The following is a 20,152-nucleotide window of genomic DNA, read 5'->3' as shown; positions in this document are numbered from 1 at the left end:
TAAGTGGACTACAAGCCCTCCAAAACAAAAATACCAAAAACCGACCTAAATTAATAAATCAAATACTTAAAAGCTCCAACGACTTAACTAAGGCAGGCAAACAAATAACCTTCTTGTGGATACCCGCCCACGTAGGAATATACGGTAATGAAAACGCCGATAAAGCAGCTAAACTATCCCTCAAAATCCCAGAAATAAGCTTAAACTTACCCATCTCAAAATCAGAAATTAAAAGTGTAAACAAACAAAAAATCACCAAAAAAATGGCATAACCTATATCTAAACTCAAATAGCCAAATCAAAAGAGTGCTCAGCAAACCACTAACCAAACCAAAAATTCTCCATCCATCAAAAAAATCGACAGAGTAATCACTAAACTCCAAACAGGACACACCAACCTAAATAACCACCTAAAAAAAATAAAAAAACACACTACAGGTAACTGCCCACACTGCAAACAACCAGAAACCCCAGAACACGCACTCATCCACTGCACACACTACCTCACACATCGAACCGCATTACAAACCACCCTCAATCCAAACAAGGCTCTCACTCTAGAAGCAATACTAAACCCACAAAATAAACTAGAAAACTTCAAGGCCTTAGGCGTATTTTTAATCAAAACGGAACTAATAAAACGCATCTAAAACCATAATAACCTACCAAATCAAAATCACATAAACAAACAATCATCCACCATACCCAGCTCCCTTAGTTCTCCTCACCAACCCCATCGGCATCTATTCCAAATCTCAAAATTCCCAAATTCTATATAAGCAACCCCTAAAGCCCCCTCTTGGGTTGCACAGACCACCCTCGCCCCTTTCGGAAACACATTAAATGGCCTGGCCGGGCCCGTGTGCGAAATACGCAATAGTCGGAAAGCGCACGTTAAATCTCCAAAGTAAGTAAGTAAGTAAGTAAAAATCACCAAAAAATGGCATAACCTATATCTAAACTCAAATAGCCAAATCAAAAAAGTACTCAGCAAACCACAAACCAAACCAAAAATTCTCCATCCATCAAAAAAAATCGACAGAGTAATCACTAAACTCCAAACAGGACACACCAACCTAAATAACCACCTAAATTTTTATAAAAAAACACACTACAGGTAACTGCCCACACTGCAAACAACTAGAAACCCCAGAACACGCACTCATCCACTGCACACATTACCTAACACATCGAACCGCATTACAAACCACCCTCAATCTAAACAAGGCTCTCACTCTAGAAGCAATACTAAATCCACAAAATAAACTAGAAAACTTCAAGGCCTTAGGCGTATTCTTAATCAAAACGGAACTAATAAAACGCATCTAAAAACACTATAATCTACCAAATCAAAATACGCATCAGTCGGAAAGCGCACGTTAAATCTCCAAAGTAAGTAAGTAAGGTAGTCTGTCATCAGTGCAGTTACAGTACACGTTTCTTCCAACTGCACGCGGCAGTAGATACCTTTGTACTGGTGGCTACACCTACCGAGTTGGAAAAAGGACGAGGAATGACTGGATCTCTTGGAAGTGCACCAACAAAGACTGTCGTTCCACAGTATCGACAGTCAATGACATCATGACGAAAGAGTCAAGTCCTCATAACCATGAACCAGTGAATCAGGACTTTAAGGTATGCATTACGGCCTCATAAGAATATCAATATTGATACTGTAGGTAAAAAAGACTAGATTACTGTATGAGATAAACGTATTTATGCAAATGTAATTACGTATAATACGTATTAAGATATTGCATTTCTTATGGCAATAACCACCTGGAGGGATGGAATGGACGCTTAAAGAAAGTCATCGGCAAAGCCCATCCCAACATCTTTGAGCTGATAAGATTTCTAGGAGCTGAACAACAGAAGACACCCTTATTGTCTTTCTTTCGGTCGTTTCAAATCCATTTTCACTTTTTTACTTGCTCGAGTTGTTAAAATAACACTCGATACCCATTGTTTAACTAGATTGGCGGATTAAAATATTCGCCGGACGACGACCTCACTTTTTGCTAGTTTGTTTTCATACGACACAGGGGGTCGTTGTCCTGAGAATGAACCTCCTTGGGGACATAACGCAATGTTAGACACTCGCATCTGATACCACACACGAGAGTCATTTCGGATATTGACTGACAGATAAGCTTGTGCTTGACCTAACACAGGACCAAAAGCCGGATTTTAAAGCATGGAAACACACGCAAATACAGCAGGAAATGCACGCCATGACCAGATTTGCTTATATTTCTAACTTTAGGCGTGTATTTCATATGAAGCTACACCTCTCTCTCCCCATGTGAGGAATCAAACCCGGGTCTTCGGCGTGAGGAGCGAACGGTTTAACCACTAGGCTATCCCACCGACTCTTATTCAAATATCAGCTGTTTTCTAATGTAGCAAAAGTAAGGGTATTGTCCTGAAAAACCAATAAGAATAATCGGCAACCAGAAAAGTATATTTATGCAATTAGCGAATTATAGCTTCGAAATATTTAAGTGAGGTTTAGAGGTGGGGCTATTACGGTTTAGAAATAATGAAGGTAGGTTGTAAAACATCGATATCTGCATGAGAAACTGTCCTTTATGTGATCGAGGTATAGAGGACGCATATCATTTTCTTCTTGTATGTGCTACTTTCAATTCAAATTAGAATTACATGTCTACCAAATACATGTATAACTAATGCAAATATGCATACATTTAAAAAGATAATTGCCACAATCGATACAGAACAAATAAAATCACTATGCCTGTTTATTTATCGTGTGTATAAAAGTATTTGTTTAACAATGTTTAAAATTATGTATGTACAATAAATCCGATAAAGTGGTGTGTTCATATCAGTGACAAATCAAGTGTTATGTTCACTGCTATGAAAATGTCACTTTTCTCAACTTCAGAAAACTCAATTTTTCACACTGAAGTATATACTTAAACTGAATAGCTTCAATATTGCTGAATAAGCATAAAGACATAAACTAACTGCTCAGTAAGATTCATGTAATATTGTTAATATTCAAGTAGTGTACACGTTCTTAGTGTGTGTGACGTGGATTCACCAGCGTTCATGTGTATCCCATCATAGAGACAGAGAGAGAGAGAGAGTGTGTGTGTGTGTTTGTGTGTGTGAGTGTCTGTGTGACTGTGTGTGTGTGTGTGAGTGAGTGAGTGAGTGAGTGAGTGAGTGAGTGAGTGAGTGAGTGTGTGTGTGTGTGTGTGTGTGTGTGTGTGCGTGTGTGTTTTCAGCACAAAAACATTGACATTGGCCCGGACATTTCCTCGAAACCATGGGCGGCCATGTAGCTCCAGTACCGTAATTAATTATATCACAGAACATTGGTCAATCTGATTTCAGTAAACATGCATAGATCTGGGCAGACAGAGGCTGTATTTCCTTCATCGAACACACGATGCGCTGATCACAGATAGTGACTTTCTAATGTCTGTTAGAATAATGCAGTTGATAGGCCTTTGAACGAACGTGTACTTGTTTGGCAGATAAGTTTCGCTGAGACTTCTTGTCTCCTTCCAACCCTCGACGTCCTGAATCACAGGTCAGTGGGCTTGAATCCTATTGATTCCGAAATGGACTATTGGCTTTAAAATTGTTGGCAATTGCAGACCCTATTTTTCTGTATTTACATTAAGAACGAGTCATTTATGGTAGTCAAAGCTGTCCGACATGTTTTTGTATTTACAGCTTACGAAGCTATGCACTGCACTGCATGTGTTTGTGACGGGTGCCCCCGGTGGGGCAGGATACATTTTCGCGAACACCTGGCATCATTACTTATTGATAGTGATTCATAAACATATGCTCATGTTATAGTCGGAATTGTACAATCGACTCTGCGCTAAGTGTTAACAAATACTCAGCATACACGGGAAATGTCAACGATCTGTGGTAAAGTGGATCACCTCGCCATATGTTAGAAATTACCTCTGCACACTACCTAGCCAATATATTAATGATCAATATAACGCAGGCATATGATCGAAACATTTAAATATATACTTAATCTAAATCTTGTCATACACGATTTTAAGAGTTATTAAATCTGTATCATCTGTGAACAGAGTTTATGATTATTTCACACGTTAGACAATACATGAAAACGATGGCCATATTTACACACTTCTGTCATGTATGTTCACAGTGACTCGAATGCTCTTTCAGTGTAAATTTGGCAGCCTAATAATGCGTACATTTCAAACGTTGATCTTGTGGGCCTCGGATGACGCGTTGATTTCCTAACATGCGTAAAGTTGGGAAACACTGTCCCTTCGCGTGGTGTATATCCACAGGTCAATAACCCCTACTGTTTATCACATAGACAGTGTGGTAGGGGTCGTTATACAATAAATGACTGGGAATATAGGTGATACTGCCTACCTTCTGTAAACGCCGGTTTCTGTAACATTACAGCAATATCACGACGGGATAACATCGGAAATGTGCTTCACAATTTGCACTTATGTGGGAACCCGGGCCGAACAAATGCGTTGATCACTAGGCCACCTCAGCGACCCTGTTTGTCCACACCTATGACGTTACAACAATTATGTTATCCTTCTAAAAGTGTACACACCATGTTGTGCTGTCTAATGATGCCGGGCGGTGTGGTAGCCTCGTGGATTAAGCGTTCGCTCGTCACGCCGAGATCCGGGTTCGATTCCCTACATGGGTACAACATTTCTGGTGTCCCCCGCCGTGAAATTGCTGTTACATTACTAAGAGTGGCCCCTCCCTCCCTCACTCGCTGGACCGAGGATAGCCGAGAGCCCAAATGGGGTCCTACAGTCAGGACATGACCTGACAGTGCTTTGACTGGAGGAACCAATCGCGGCTAGACCGAGGACAAAAACGTGAGTACGTACTTGGATGTACCCTCGGTATTGTTCTCAACATGTTTTACAGAATCAGAAAAACAGCACATGGATCCCCTGCACTAGCCAATCAAGGACAAGCATACAAAGATCTTGGCAGCCCTCCAGCGCACTCACCCAGGCGACCCTTGCACTCCCTCCGCGATCTCTTGATGAAAACTCGAGCCTCGCCGTCACAGATAGGGACAGTTTCAAAACCACCACGCACTCACACTATGTACTGGTCAGCGACCAGTTATCGCCGAGGACTAATTATCGCTAACTCCCCGTTATAGCGCGCACGTGATCGCATCTCGTTTTACTTTTGCTCAAAATATGTATCCAGAAATGAACAAAACTGACTCTTGTGAAGAAACATTTTAAAAAAAACATATAATCACCTGGCTCAAATACAACTTAAGAAGAGACTCGCGGGCGGTGTCACGTGACTAATTCACAAGTGAGTGAGTGAGTTGGGTTTAACCCGCTTTTAACAGTTAAATCGCGGCGTGTCAGCTTAATGTGGGAGGAAAGCCCGAAGCGATGCAGGTCTCAGACGTTTACCACTTCGGGAAAGCCACGAGCACGGGTATGGTGCTGACAAACCTAGAAACATAATTGGGGTGAACCGGGATTCGAACCCAGCTTGGAACAGACGGAAACTATTCTTTGCATTTATTTACAAGTGAATAATTTCATTTTTTTCCGAAAACATGTGTCGCCAGCGGGGTTCAAACCCACATCGCTATATTTGAAAACGTGTAATTGTCAATCTCAGTTACTGCGGCACATAAAGGCATGATGTGAAATTAACTATTACAAAATTTCATAATTTCACAGACAACAAAGAGTTCTGGTTTATTTTCAAAATATTCCAACTACAGAATATTTTGTCAAAGTTTAAAAGTAGGGATGAGTTTTAAGTAGGGGAATATCCTCGTAACTTTCCATTCCTTAAAATTAATGGGTCTCGGCCCTTGCGGGGCCTCTGCTCAATTATTTTTAAGGAATGGAGAGTTACTCGGACATTCCCCTGTACGTACATATCGGTGTAACAGTTTTAAGCACGTCTATGTCACAACAAATATATACTCACCGCCAAAAGAAACGCGAACCATAGAAACATAAAGAGAAGTTTGTTTCGATTCGTATGTCACCAATGTCCAAGGCAATGTTGCATGAGAGACACGAGGTATACAGGAATTGTTGAAAGGTATTACAAATGAATATAGGCCGGAAGTCATTACCTTAGCTCGCAAATGTTGCCTTTACATTACTAATTGGTTTTTGAGCTGCTGATTCCTGGTCGTGATGGATCGGGTATGCTGACTTCGTTCATAGCGTTCTTCAAAATATCAATCAGAGGATTGTCGTCGTCGTCGAACATCTGGAACATTGCTGAGTGCGGCGTTACAAGCAGTCGTTGGTCTGTATGCTAAATGAATACATGTATTAAATGTACTTGTGTAGCAGGTTAGGGTGGTGCAAATATCACAGTTAAGACCAACGCCTGCTGGGGGGAGTTGCGACCAAAAAGCCACAAGTTTATTTTCCATACCAATATTCACCCTGGAACATAACTGAACAAATAATAAATAAATAATTATACTCATTAAAACATTGCACTTATCACCGTTATTTATATAATAATTAAAATGCATTCACCACAATATTATATGATGGTTTCCATATTACTTCAACTGCATCAATGCACTTGAATATACAAGATGTATATAATACATACATGAAATATAAACCCTGAATAACTAAATTACTATGCCTACCGAATGTATGGCACTCAGGTGATAGTAGGCCAAATCACTCGTCACTCAGATCCATCTATAAATAACATACACATGTCATTCTAACTTAAATATAAATATCATAAAATAATATACATAGTAATCTACTGCCATATTAATTCAATCTAAACCTACTACCAACATTATCTCAAATAGAATGTCATAGATAAACCTACATAAATATACACATTACCTGTGCTGTAATATGCTCATGATTATAAACAACACACATTTCTCATGGCAAACAATATGGCGGACACAAATACTTATATCTGTCGCCTTTATCATAAAAACATATTATAGTACATTACATCAGAGAATCATAAACATGAATGGAGTGTTTATTATCGTTACTGTACTTATGACATAAATTACATTCATACACTCAAATCACACAAGTATATCTACACTAAAATAATGTTTAAATTATACATGCTGTACTAAAACAAATATTACATCCTACATAATGTTTATAATCTAGTATTAAAACTAAACTTTGGAGATTTATAGTGAAGATGAAGCTGTGAAAGTCCTGGGCACAATACGTGTCAAAATATGACTCTCATGTCGTGACTGTCTAGAGAGAGCTGTATATAGTAGACTGACTTAGTGCTTGTGTTAGTATAGAAGCTTGCCCTCTAAAAGCAAGACAAAAGAATACTCTCGCCCCTCACAATAAACAAAAGAACTTGCCAGCCCAAGTTCAGCTTGGAGCAATCAGGCTGGAAACTTGTACCGTACATGATCTAATAAAATACACCAATTACACCGTCTAAAACCAATACCATATATATACAGATAAATTATTGAAATGACACTGCCACACTTGCAAGCTCCGACGTTCATACAGTTTGGCCCTCGCTCTAAGAAGGTTCATACTCCAATGAGTGAGTGAGTGAGGTTTTACCCCGCTTTTAGCAATATTCCATCAATATCACGCCGAGGGACACCAGAAATGGGCTTCACACATTGTACCCATGTCGGGAATCGAACCTGGGTCTTCGGCGTGACGAGCGAACGCTTGAACCTTTAGGCTACCCGACCGCCCCAATACTCCAATGAACTCACACAAAGTGGAGGTAAGTTCTTATCATGTTCTGTATCACCATTGAGAGCTGGATCTTTACACAGTGTTATCTAAAGTGGTGCGTGAGACTTAATGTTCACACTGACATTTATACAACAACCAGAAGTACCGCGGATAACATAGTTCCTCAAAACGAGAGCTGACATGAGCGTATGGATGCTCAACTTGCACTACAGGAGCATCTGTTGTAGTTTATTTACAACAAATGTATTCAAATGTATCATTATAGGATGAGAAGGTCGGTTAAGAACTACCTCAGTAAGTCTGCAACAAGGACATCTCGTCGTAATACATTTACACCAAGTACAAGACGTCAAAGTGGCCGGTTACAAGTCTTAGTCATCATTGATCAATTGGCTGATCATTGAAAGGTGGTTGTAAAGATGTGCCAAATAGATACTAAGATAAATTTATAGATTACTGAAGACTGTCACTGTCAGCCTAGACCCGGAACGAGTCGATACTACGATTGTATTGATGTGCATTTCTTCGTTGTGTTCACGAAGATGGGTCGCAGCGGGGATATTCGTGAACGGGCATGCAGTCAAAGTCTCTGACGTTTCTCAATGTATGCTAAAACATCGAGTTCAAGATTAAAGGGTCTAAATGATCAGAAAACGCGTCTCTATATATTCGTGCAAGGGAATTCCTAGGGGTTCTCCAAGGAATGTGTATGCAGTACTTCAGTGTTTACATTATTTCAAGAATATAGTCTCGAGAAAAATGTATGAACGTCAAATTGTCCAATTCCGTCCAATGGAAAGCTGTATACCGGGTAAACTTCACATTAAAATTATCAGAAAATACAGATCAGCGGTCGTGGTTAGAGGAATGTTTCGCCCTATTGTCGGAGATTTTCAAGATGTCTTTTTAGCCAAGTCAATTGTATCTTTACGTCAACAATCGCACACTTTCACCTTTCAAAACATGCGCCTTATAACTGGTAATCTAACAAGTTAGACACGTTTTTCTTTTGGTCTGTGAACAATAGTTCTAAAACAGTAGCCGCACGACTTCCATATAAGGAAAATACACACATGGAGGAAGAACACGACAAGCCCGATGACGTCCAGACACAAATACTGATACAACGGCATGTCCTGACAATACGACCTCAGATGGGCGCCGCCATATTTGAGCACGTGTTCTATCCAGTAAACAGCTTCATCTTTGGGACTTCTTTTTCGGAGCTTGGTGATTTCCGCAGCTTTTTTGATTTTCTGTGAGTAGGAAGAGTTTTGAATGACCTCATTGATGTTGGACACCAAGTCATCAACAGTAAACGTTTTCAAATCCATCTCGATACCGAATCCAAAGTAACCTAACTTCTTGGCATTATAGGGCTGCTCAGCAAACATGGGGAAACCAATCATGGGAACCCCGTGCAAGAAAGCCTCGTTTTGACCATTGGCCCCGCAATGGGTTATAAACAATTTAATGTTTGGGTGGGCGAGTAGATCCGACTGCGGCATCCAGTCAACTAACATGATATTAGGAGCAGTTTTGATTTTTGTAGTTGTTTTAAAAATATAGTTATACTTTGTTCGAGCAAATGCATCCAATAGGAGTTGAAATATTTTGTCTGGTAAAAGTTTAAATTTGCTTCCGAATGATACTATGACCGTCGTTTCGCCCCCTTTCTCCATGAACTTGAGGTACGGCTCAGGTAAAGGTTTGGGGTCGGTTTCTGATGTCGAACCAACAAACTTCACGCTCGGCAGCGTAGCTTTCGGGTATTCAAAAAGAGGCTCTTGTGCAATTAACCACAGCCAGCCTTTAGCTGTGAGTGCTTCCATGGTGATATAAGGCTTCTCGGATGCGTATGTAGCCACAGCGTGGGGGTACGAGAAGGGGTCACTGATAAAATACATAGCATGTACAACGGTATTTAACACACGATACCCGAAGCTCATAACAGTTGTCGCAGGTAAACCACGACTCGGGTCACTCGCTAGTGCCAACGGTGTACGGCTAGCCTGGACGTCAAAGAAGGCACCAAAGAAAATAAACGGCACTTCAAGCTTATAGGCGATAATGGTCAGCATTCTTGGTAACGGTGTAGAATCAAATACTATCAAATCCAAATTTAGTTTCCCAATCGCACGAAACAGGTTCGTGTCACGTAATATCATGTCACATATTTTCTTAAATTCTTCAAAAAGGACAGGAGCTCTGTCTTGCTCAAAGAATCCAGTAATAGTCTTGTCAAATATGTCCGCCTCAATGTCATAACCATCCACTGATTTGTATTGGAGGATATTGACGCCCGATGCTTGAAGGCCTTCATGATTGGCTAGATATGACGGAAGAGCATTCCAGACCACGTGACCTCGTGCAGCCAGCTCCGCAGCCACTGGCAGAGAGCCCCGGATGTGACTGTACTCGGGGAAGAAGAGGAAGAGGATGGTAGCAGCGTCCAGCGTCGCAGCAGTCATCATCAACAGCAGAGGAGTGGCTGTAGACCGTAGTCGAAGCATCATGGCTCGTCAGTTACCTGTTTCAAACAGAAACACAGGTGAGTGAATGCATTGTACAGCATATATTACAACTGGTGTACAGCGGCCAATAAAAGATCGAGTCTGGCCCCGACAAACCAGGGGTTGATGGCATGAGATGCGATCCACAAAATAACAATCAGTCGTGTGCCTGAACCTCATCATCGTCATCTGTAACAGCTTTTGCGAGTTGTGGGAACTTATTTTTGGTCCCGGTATCCACTCAGACACAGTATACTGACTCCGAGCCGATCAGTCCAACATGAATAATCCACTCAGACACAGTATACTGACTCCAAGCCGACCAGTCCAACATGAATACTCCACTCAGACACAGTAAACTGACTCCGAGCCGACCAGTCCAACATGAATACTCCACTCAGACACAGTATACTGACTCCAAGTCGACCAGTCCAACATGAATACTCCACTCAGACACAGTATACTGACTCCAAGCCGACCAGTCCAACATGAATACCCCACTCCGACACAGTATACTGCCTCCAAGCCGACCAGTCCAACATGAATACCCCACTCAGACACAGTATACTGCCTCCAAGCCGACGAGTTCTTGTTTTAGTAACTTAATCCCGAGCGCCAGGCAGATTAACAAGTACCATCATCACTCACTCACTCACTCACTCTTGCCGCTTTAAGGCCCAACTGTGTAATAGCTGTTGAATGCTTAGTCATTTTTTATAAAATATTACGTTACTATCGAAGTCTGTGGGAAAACATTTGGTAGTGTGTTACATGTACCATTGTGGGTGAGTGAGTATGGTTTAACGCCGAATTTAGCAATATTCCAGCGGGGGACACCAGAAATGGGTTTCACACATTGTACCCATGTCGGGAATCGAACCAGGGTTTTCGGTGTGACGAGAGAATGCTTTAACCACGAGGCTACCCGACCGCCCTGTTCCACTGTGAACAACATTGGTATGTTATGGTATGGTTTTGGGGTTAAAGGGCGACTTGGACCCTTAGAGGTATATTTGCGCCCATCACATCAAATGTCTTTAAGCAAGAGCAACGTGAGTAATGGAAACACATGAAGAACCAACCTGTTTCATGGTCTAGTTTATATATTAAGACAGCAGGCAATCAGTATTTCATTTCTGAAAAGTAAGAACTCATTCGATAAAAAACAGATCAGACCAAAAAGGAAAACTGTTAAAATGGTTTCAAAGTCAATACACAAATGTATGTATATATTTAATTTCTACAATATATCAAATTTTCCTCATGCAGTAACGTAGTCCACGGACGTACATACATACGTCTTTGCGTAGTCTAATATTGCCAGCTAAGAACAACATTGACCTTGTGCCAAGAGTTATCTACAGCCGTGAAGCGAAGTCCTGGACTGGTATTTCTTGTATCTGACGCAGGCAACAGCGGAGTATGTCAGGAGAGCGATCAGTTTAAACACGTACTGACCGGAGTCCCAAATAGATATTGCAGCCTTTGAATGTCGAGATGCAGTCGAGATGCGGTGGAGAATGTCGAGATATGCGGTTAGTGATGTCCTAATAGACTGAAGTTTCAGGAGGCGCTGGAGCTACTGTGACAAGCTGTACCCTTCGTTCTGATACCACTTTGTGAACTTTAACCCTTAACCTGCTTGCCGAGTCTTGTGATCTTGAGAATGACCTCTATTCATATACAGTTCACTATTGCTACACCTCCAGTCAGTCCGGGGGGCGGTCGGGTAGCCTAGTGGGGTGGGGGGGAGGGGTGGGGTGTGTGTGTGTGTGGGGTGGGGTGTGTGTGTGTGTGTGGGGGGGGGGGTGTGTGTTTGTTCTGTGTGTGTATGTGCGTGTTTGCCTCTGTGTGTATGTATGTGTATGTGTGTTTGTATGTGGTTATGTGTCTGTGAATATGTGTCTGTGTGTGTGTCGGTGTAAGTCTGCTGGTGCATGTGCGTCTGTATTGGTGTGTGTGTGTAAATGTTTCTGTGTGTATGTGATCTGTGTGTCTTTGTGTATGTTTGTGTGTATATGTGTCTGTGTTTTTGTGTGTATGTGTTTGTGTGTATGTGTTTGTGTGTATGTGTTTGTGTGTATGTGTCTGTGTGTTTGTGTGTATGTGTTTGTGTGTATGTGTTTGTGTGTATGTGTCTGTGTTTATGTGTGTGTGTTCTGTGTGTATGTGTTCTGTGTGTATGTGTCTGTGTTTGTGTGTCTGTGTTTGTGTGTCTGTGTTTATGTGTATGTGTTCTGTGTGTATGTGTCTGTGTTTGTGTGTATGTGTTTGTTTTTCTGTGTTTGTGTGTCTGTGTTTATGTGTCTGTGTTTATGTGTATGTGTTCTGTGTGTATGTGTCTGTGTTTGTGTGTATGTGTTTGTTTTTCTGTGTTTGTGTGTCTGTGTTTATGTGTATGTGTTCTGTGTGTATGTGTCTGTGTATATGTGTTTGTGTCTGTGTGTATGTGTCTGTGTATATGTGTCTGTGTTTGTGTGTATGTGTTTGTGTGTATGTTATGTGTTTGTGTGTATGTGTTTGTGTGTATGTGTATGTTTGTGTATGTGTTTGTGTGTATGTGTATGTGTTTGTGTGTATGTGTTCTGTGTGTCTGTGTATATGTGTTTGTGTGTATGTGTCTGTGTGTATGTGTTTGTGTATGTTTGTGTGTATCTGTGTTCTACGCGTGTCTGTGTGTAAATGCCTGTGTTTTTGTGTATGTGTGACTGTACATATGAATGTCTGTGCGTGTCTATGTTTGCATGTCTGCGTGCGATCGTCTGCGTGCATGTGTGTCTGTTCCTGTATCTGTGTGTATATGTGTGTCTGTGTGTGTGAGTGTATATGTTTCTGTGTGCGTATATATGTGTATGTGTGTTGTATATGTGTGTATATGTATGTGTGTGTATGTATGTTTATTTGTGTCTGTTTGTGTGTTTATATGTGTATATGTATGCATCTGTGTGGGTGTGTGTGTGTCTGTGAGTGTGAGTATTTGTGTCTGTGTCCGTGTGTTTGTCTGTGTGTGAGTGTGTCCGTGTGTGAGTGTGTTTGTCTGTGTGTGAGTGTGTTTGTCTGTGTATGAGTGTGTCCGTGTGTGAGAGTTCATCTGTTTGTCTGTGTGTGTGTGTCTGTGTGTTTGTCTGTGTGTGAGTGTGTTTGTCTGTGTGTGAGTGTGTCTGTGTGTGAGAGTTCTTGTGTTTGTCTGTCTGTGTGTGTGTGTGTTTGTCTGTGTGTGAGTGTGTTTGTCTGTGTGTGAGTGTGTCTGTGTGTGAGAGTTCTTGTGTTTGTCTGTGTGTGAGTGTGTCTGTGTGTGAGTGTTTGTCTGTGTGTGAGTGTGTTTGTCTGTGTGTGAGTGTGTTTGTCTGTGTGTGAGTGTGTTTTTCTGTGTGTGAGTGTGTTTGTCCGTGTGTGAGTGTGTCTGTGTATGAGTGTGTTTGTCCGTGTGTGAGTGTGTCTGTGTGTGAGTGTGTTTGTCTGTGTGTGAGTGTGTTTGTCCGTGTGTGTGTGTTTGTCTGTGTCCGTTTGTGAGAGTTCTTGTGTTTGTCTGTGTGTGAGTGTTCGTCTGTGTGTGAGTGTGTTTGTCTGTGTGTGAGTGTGTTTGTCTGTGTCCGTTTGTGAGAGTTCTTGTGTTTGTCTGTGTGTGAGTGTGTTTGTCTGTGTGTGAGTGTGTTTGTCTGTGTGTGAGTGTGTCTGTGTGTGAGTGTGTTTGTCTGTGTGTGAGTGTGTGTGTCTGTGTGTGAGTGTGTTTGTCTGTGTGTGAGTGTTTGTCTGTGTGTAACCCATTTACATTTGTCTTTCCAGGATCTATACTGATCTGCATGAAATGAACACTTGAACACAATCACACCGATCTATACAAGGGGAACACGTGTTTGACAGTGACACCGATCTATATCAGGGTAACACGTGATTGACAATGACAACGATCTATACAAGGGGAACACGTGATTGACAATGACAACGATCTATGTTAGGGGAACCCGTGATTGACAATGACACCGATCTATATTTGGGTAACACGTGATTGGCAGTGACACGATCTATATTTGGGGAACACGTGATTGACAATGACACCGATCTGTATTTGGGGAACACGTGATTGACAATGACACCGATCTATACAAGGGGAACACATGATTGACAATGACACTGATCTATAAAAGGGGAACACGTGATTGACAATGACACTGATCTATACAAGGGGAACACGTGATTGACAATGACACTGATCTATACAAGGGGAACACGTGATTGACAATGACACTGATCTATACAAGGGGAACACGTGATTGACAATGACACTGATCTATAAAAGGGGAACATGTGATTGACAATGACACTGATCTATACAAGGGGAACACGTGATTGACAATGACACTGATCTATACAAGGGGAACACGTGATTGACAATGACACTGATCTATACAAGGGGAACACGTGATTGACAATGACACTGATCTATAAAAGGGGAACATGTGATTGACAATGAAACTGATCTATACAAGGGGAACACGTGATTGACACTGACACTGATCTATATTTGGGTAACACGTGATTGGCAGTGACACGATCTATATTTGGGGAACACGTGATTGACAGTGACACCGATCTATATTTGGGGAACACGTGATTGACAATGACACCGATCTATACAAGGGGAACACGTGATTGACAATGACACTGATCTATAAAAGGGGAACATGTGATTGACAATGACACTGATCTATACAAGGGGAACACGTGATTGACAATGACACCGATCTATACAAGGGGAACACGTGATTGACAATGACACCGATCTATACAAGGGGAACACGTGATTGACAATGACACTGATCTATAAAAGGGGAACATGTGATTGACAATGACACTGATCTATACAAGGGGAACACGTGATTGACAATGACACTGATCTATACAAGGGGAACACGTGATTGACAATGACACCGATCTATATTTGGGGAACACGTGATTGACAATGACACCTATCTATACAAGGGGAACACGTGATTGACAATGACACCGATCTATACAAGGGGAACACGTGATTGACAATGACACCGATCTATACAAGGGGAACACGTGATTGACAATGACACTGATCTATACAAGGGGAACATGTGATTGACAATGACACAGATCTATACAAGGGGAACACGTGATTGACAATGACATTGATCTATAAAAGGGGAACACGTGATTGACAATGACACTGATCTATAAAAGGGGAACATGTGATTTACAATGACACCGATCTATAAAAGGGGAACATGTGATTGACAATGACACTGATCTATACAAGGGGAACACGTGATTGACAATGACACTGATCTATACAAGGGGAACATGTGATTGACAATGACACCGATCTGTACAAGGGGAACACGTGATTGACAATGACACTGATCTATACAATGGGAACATGTGATTGACAATGACACCGATCTGTACAAGGGGAACACGTGATTGACAATGACACTGATCTATAAAAGGGGAACATGTGTTTGACAATGACACTGATCTATACAAGGGGAACACGTGATTAACAATGACACTGATCTATAAAAGGGGAACATGTGTTTGACAATGACACTGATCTATACAAGGGGAACACGTGATTTACAATGACACCGATTTATATTTGGGGAACACGTGATTGACAATGACACTGATCTATAAAAGGGGAACATGTGATTGACAATGACACTGATCTATAAAAGGGGAACATGTGATTGACAATGACAACGATCTATACAAGGGAACACGTGATTAACAATGACACTGATCTATAAAAGGGGAACATGTGTTTGACAATGACACTGATCTATACAAGGGGAACACGTGATTGACAATGACACTGATCTATACAAGGGGAACATGTGATTGACAATGACACCGATCTGTACAAGGGGAACACGTGATTGACAATGACACTGATCTATAAAAGGGGAACATGTGATTTACAATGACACCGATCTGTATTTGGGAACACGTGATTGACAATGACACAGATCTATACAAGGGCAACACGTGATTGACAATGACACTGATCTGTATAAAATGAACACTTGAACAGAGATCTACATTAGGGGAACACGTAATTAACAATAAACTGGCGACTATGTTTTTCGTAAGAGGCGACTAACGGGATCGGATGGTCAGACTCGCTGACTTGGTTGATGCATGTCATTGCGTCCAAATTGCATGGATCGATGCTCATGAAGTCAATCACTGGATTGTCTGGTCCAGATTCGATTATGTACAGACGGCTGTCACATAGCTGGAATATTGCTGAGTACGGCGTTACACAACAAGCAGACAAACAAACAAACAAACAAACAATGACACTGATCTGTTTAATGTGAACATGTGATTGACAAACACAGCGATCTGTATAAGGGGAACATGTGATTGACAATGCTAGCGATTAGTAAGGTGGGAAATACTCGACTGACATTGACACCAAATCCGATCAAAACATCATGTCTCTGAGGACACACGCAACAAAGAATGTTAAATGGGGGCTCCCTTACACTAACAAAGCTCAACTCAATGTGCCCAGCTGTCATAGATTAAACCTTCATATTTCAAACTGATGTCTGTGCAGGGTGTCGTGCGAGGAGAAATAAAACAGGATTGGATGCTATTTGTATTTATTCACGTTTGGCTTTTGGCTTCTGAACAGTTCTTCTACAACAGAAGCGGCACGACTTCCATATAAGGAAAATACACACATGGAGGATGAACACGACAAGCCCGATGACGTCCAGACACAAATATTGATACAACGGCATGTCCTGACAATAGGACCTCAGATGGGCGCCGCCATATTTGAGAACGTGTTCTATCCAATAAACAGCTTCATCTTTGGGACTTCTTTTTCGGAGCTTCGTGATTTCCGCAGCTTTCTTGATTTTCTGTGAGTAGGAAGAATTCTGAATGACCTCATTGATGTTGGACACCAAGTCATCAACAGTAAACGTTTTCAAATCCATCACGATACCGAATCCAAAGTAACCTAACTTCTTGGCATTATAGGGCTGCTCAGCAAACATGGGGAAACCAATCATAGGAACCCCGTGCAAGAAAGCCTCGTTCTGACCATTAGCTCCACAATGGGTTATAAACAATTTAATGTTCGGGTGGGCGAGAAGATCCGACTGCGGCATCCAGTTAGTTAACAAAATCTTAGGTCCCAAATTTACCTTCTCATCCGTTTTGAAGATGTACTTATAGGTGGTTTTAGAAAATGCCTCCAGTAGCTTCTTGGATATTACGTCTGGAAGACTTTTCACATTACTGCCGAAGGAAACAATGACCACGCCCTCTTTCGCTCCGTCCATGAACTTCTTGTATGTCTCAGGAAGGGGTTTGGGCGCAGCCGCGGACAGAGATCCAATTTCCATGACGTTGGGCAACTTGGCGCTGTTGTAGTTTATGAATGGTTCCTGATCAATGAGCCACAGCCAGGCTTTAGTTGTCAAAGATTCCATAGAGATGTACGGCTTCTCTGGGGCGTACGTTGCGACGCATCCGTAGAAGGAGAAGGGGTCGTATACATACACGTGCACCGTCAAAAGGATCACATTTGCAACACGTGTCCAAAAGTCCATGTCTTCTGACCATGGAAAGATTGGATATGGAAGTGCGGAGGGGACAAAAGGAGTCCGGCTGGCATGGGGTTCGAACGCTGCCCCCATGAAGACAAACGGCACGTCCAACTTATATGCCATTATGGTCAGCATTCTTGACATAGGGATGATGTCAAATATAATCAAATCGAAATGTAGATCAGTTAGAGCTTTAAATAGCTTCTCGTCCTTCAGTATAAGATCACACACTTGCATCCCAACCTCGAATGGTGGGGGTGCGCTGGTTTCATTGAGGTAATCAGAAATGACACGATCGATTAGCTTCTCCTTAATGTTGTAGTCATCTACGGATTCATATTTGAGAATATTGACGCCCGGTAACTGCATGCCCTTGTGATTGGCCAGTTCAGTTGGAAGAGCATTCCATACCACGTGACCACGTGAGGCTAGCTCTGTGGCCACGTTCAGAGAGCCCCGGATGTGACTATATAACGGGAAAAATAGGAAGAGGATATTGGCAGCTTCCAGGTTCGATACGCAAACAAGAAACAGAAGGACAATTCCGGTTCGTGGTCCCATCTCGGTAACAGTGATATCGACGTTGCCTTCAAGAAATGTAGAAAAGACAGTGAGTGAGTGAGTGAGTGAGTTCTTTGTTATCCCTCCTTTGCTCATTATTTCAATTATACCCAGTGTTTAAAATACCCACTTGCCCGACAATATATTTTCCTGAGGGACGGTCAGATTTGAAAAGTTGCAGGCCCGATGGTCGGGTCATTATTGTATTCCCTAAATTACCTCAGCATTCTAGTTTTAATTCAATGTAAGAGGAAAATTAACTGTAAACGTTAGACACATTATTGATGAATAAAATTTCAATGAGTAAAAGTTTACAATCCACTAGTTTATTGTTATTTTCTGAGAACTGACCTTAAACAGTACAATTCTAATGTTTACAAATTTCTCACTTTTGTTAGTCAAGACAATTTTGACACGTCTTATCTGGTCTGGTATCTTTGCAAAGTTGCCAGTCCGGTGGTCTGACTGAAATTTTAGGGAATTTTATATACTGTTATATCACGTGTCAGTTTGTGTGGGAGGTAGCATAGTCGCCTTGTACGGCAAGCATGGGTTGCTGAAGACCTATTCTACCGAAGATCTTCATAGGTCGGTAATGGTTCCACTTTCATGGCACTAGTTCCGATTCCACCCGAATCGCTGCCTTGGTTGATGCATGTCATCGTATCCCATTGCGTGGATCGATGCTCATGATATCAATCACTGGATCGTCTGGTCCAGACTCGATTATTTACAGACCGCCGTCATATAGCTGGAATATTGCTGAGTGCGGCGTTAAACCACAACCAACCAATCATTCAACTATTTGTTTCGAAGATATATTATTTTATGTCTGCTTCGTTTACTTCTGTCAGCGAGGATGTCACATGATCATATGAAAGGTAAATATGTTGGTTGGTTTGTTGTTTAACGCCGCACTCAGCAATAGGTTCCGAGTGGTATATACAGTTATACCCCTAGCTATTTCAGTCCCGGTATCTGGCAATACTCCTACAGTTCCTCAAACATCCCACGACGAAGTGATATAACTGTCAATATCCACTATAATTATCACTGCAATGTATGTCACTTTGCCCGTCACAGTGCTCGTATCATGATTAACTCTCCTGTAATTGTACGTCGGCTGCAGAATGTCACGTGACCTGGTAGCCCCAGTGTTTGGTCGTCGTCACATGCTGCTGAATCAATTATATTAAATATATTTGCAATATGAATAGTGGTATTTTAGCCGCTGTCTGTTTGCTAATTTTAGCGCTAAATAGCGGAACCAGTTAAGAGTGTAAAAAGTACGACTGATATAAGACGAGTAACGGGTGACAGGATAGGTAAGCTAGCTCTTAGTCTCGTAAAATAACCAGTAAATGCAATTCTGATCAAAGTCCTACCTGTCGACCACAGACGCCTGCTTCACCTTGCAAATTTCAATGGACCTACCAACAAAGAAGCGGGATGTCATGTGATACGACTGGCCAAGTAAGGGGTGTTCTCAAAGGTTATTTGATCAATAATTTCACAATTTCTCCTTATGACCAACTTTATGCTTTCGCAAAAAGAAAATCGTTCGATAAAACCTTTGAGGTGGTTATCAGAAGCTCCACCACTCGCGGCCTGAAGTAAACTAAATATAGTCGCTGACATTTGAGACGGCCTATGCCCGACATTTCAAAGGGGGATTCAGTGAAGCAACAACCGTATTGGGACACAGCTCGGGAAAGGTTTTTAACCTTGATATTTTAGCAAAATCACCATGTGTCAGCTT

General features: G+C 41.6%; 2 protein-coding genes across 2 annotated transcripts; both read right to left on the bottom strand.

Annotated features, from left to right (window-relative positions):
* Positions 1-8,716: 8,716 nt before the first annotated feature.
* LOC139472563 (UDP-glucuronosyltransferase 2A2-like) lies at positions 8,717-10,240 on the bottom strand. Its single transcript, XM_071255035.1, has one exon. The coding sequence runs from the start codon at positions 10,238-10,240 to the stop codon at positions 8,717-8,719; it is 1,524 nt and encodes a 507-aa protein (XP_071111136.1).
* A 6,322-nt stretch (positions 10,241-16,562) lies between these two features.
* On the bottom strand, positions 16,563-19,843 carry LOC139472316 (UDP-glucuronosyltransferase 2A2-like). The gene is made up of 2 exons (XM_071254761.1): positions 19,779-19,843; positions 16,563-18,419 (listed from the first exon to the last, which is right to left on the bottom strand). Exon 2 carries the CDS (start codon positions 18,391-18,393, stop codon positions 16,876-16,878), a length of 1,518 nt encoding a protein of 505 aa, XP_071110862.1. The 5' UTR covers positions 18,394-18,419; positions 19,779-19,843; the 3' UTR covers positions 16,563-16,875.
* Positions 19,844-20,152: the final 309 nt, after the last annotated feature.

Source organism: Haliotis cracherodii, unplaced genomic scaffold (genome assembly GCF_022045235.1).
Source record: "Haliotis cracherodii isolate W230 unplaced genomic scaffold, xgHalCrac1.p SCAF_24, whole genome shotgun sequence".
Lineage (NCBI taxonomy): Eukaryota > Metazoa > Mollusca > Gastropoda > Lepetellida > Haliotidae > Haliotis > Haliotis cracherodii.
Note: the sequence above shows the minus strand (reverse complement) of the source record. Positions and strands in the feature narration are given on the sequence as shown.

Bases quoted from the DNA above. Each gene is read 5' to 3' on its own strand.
- LOC139472563 (XM_071255035.1), bottom strand. From the start codon at position 10,240: ATGATGCTTCGACTACGGTCTACAGCCACTCCTCTGCTGTTGATGATG.
- LOC139472316 (XM_071254761.1), bottom strand. From the start codon at position 18,393: ATGGGACCACGAACCGGAATTGTCCTTCTGTTTCTTGTTTGCGTATCG.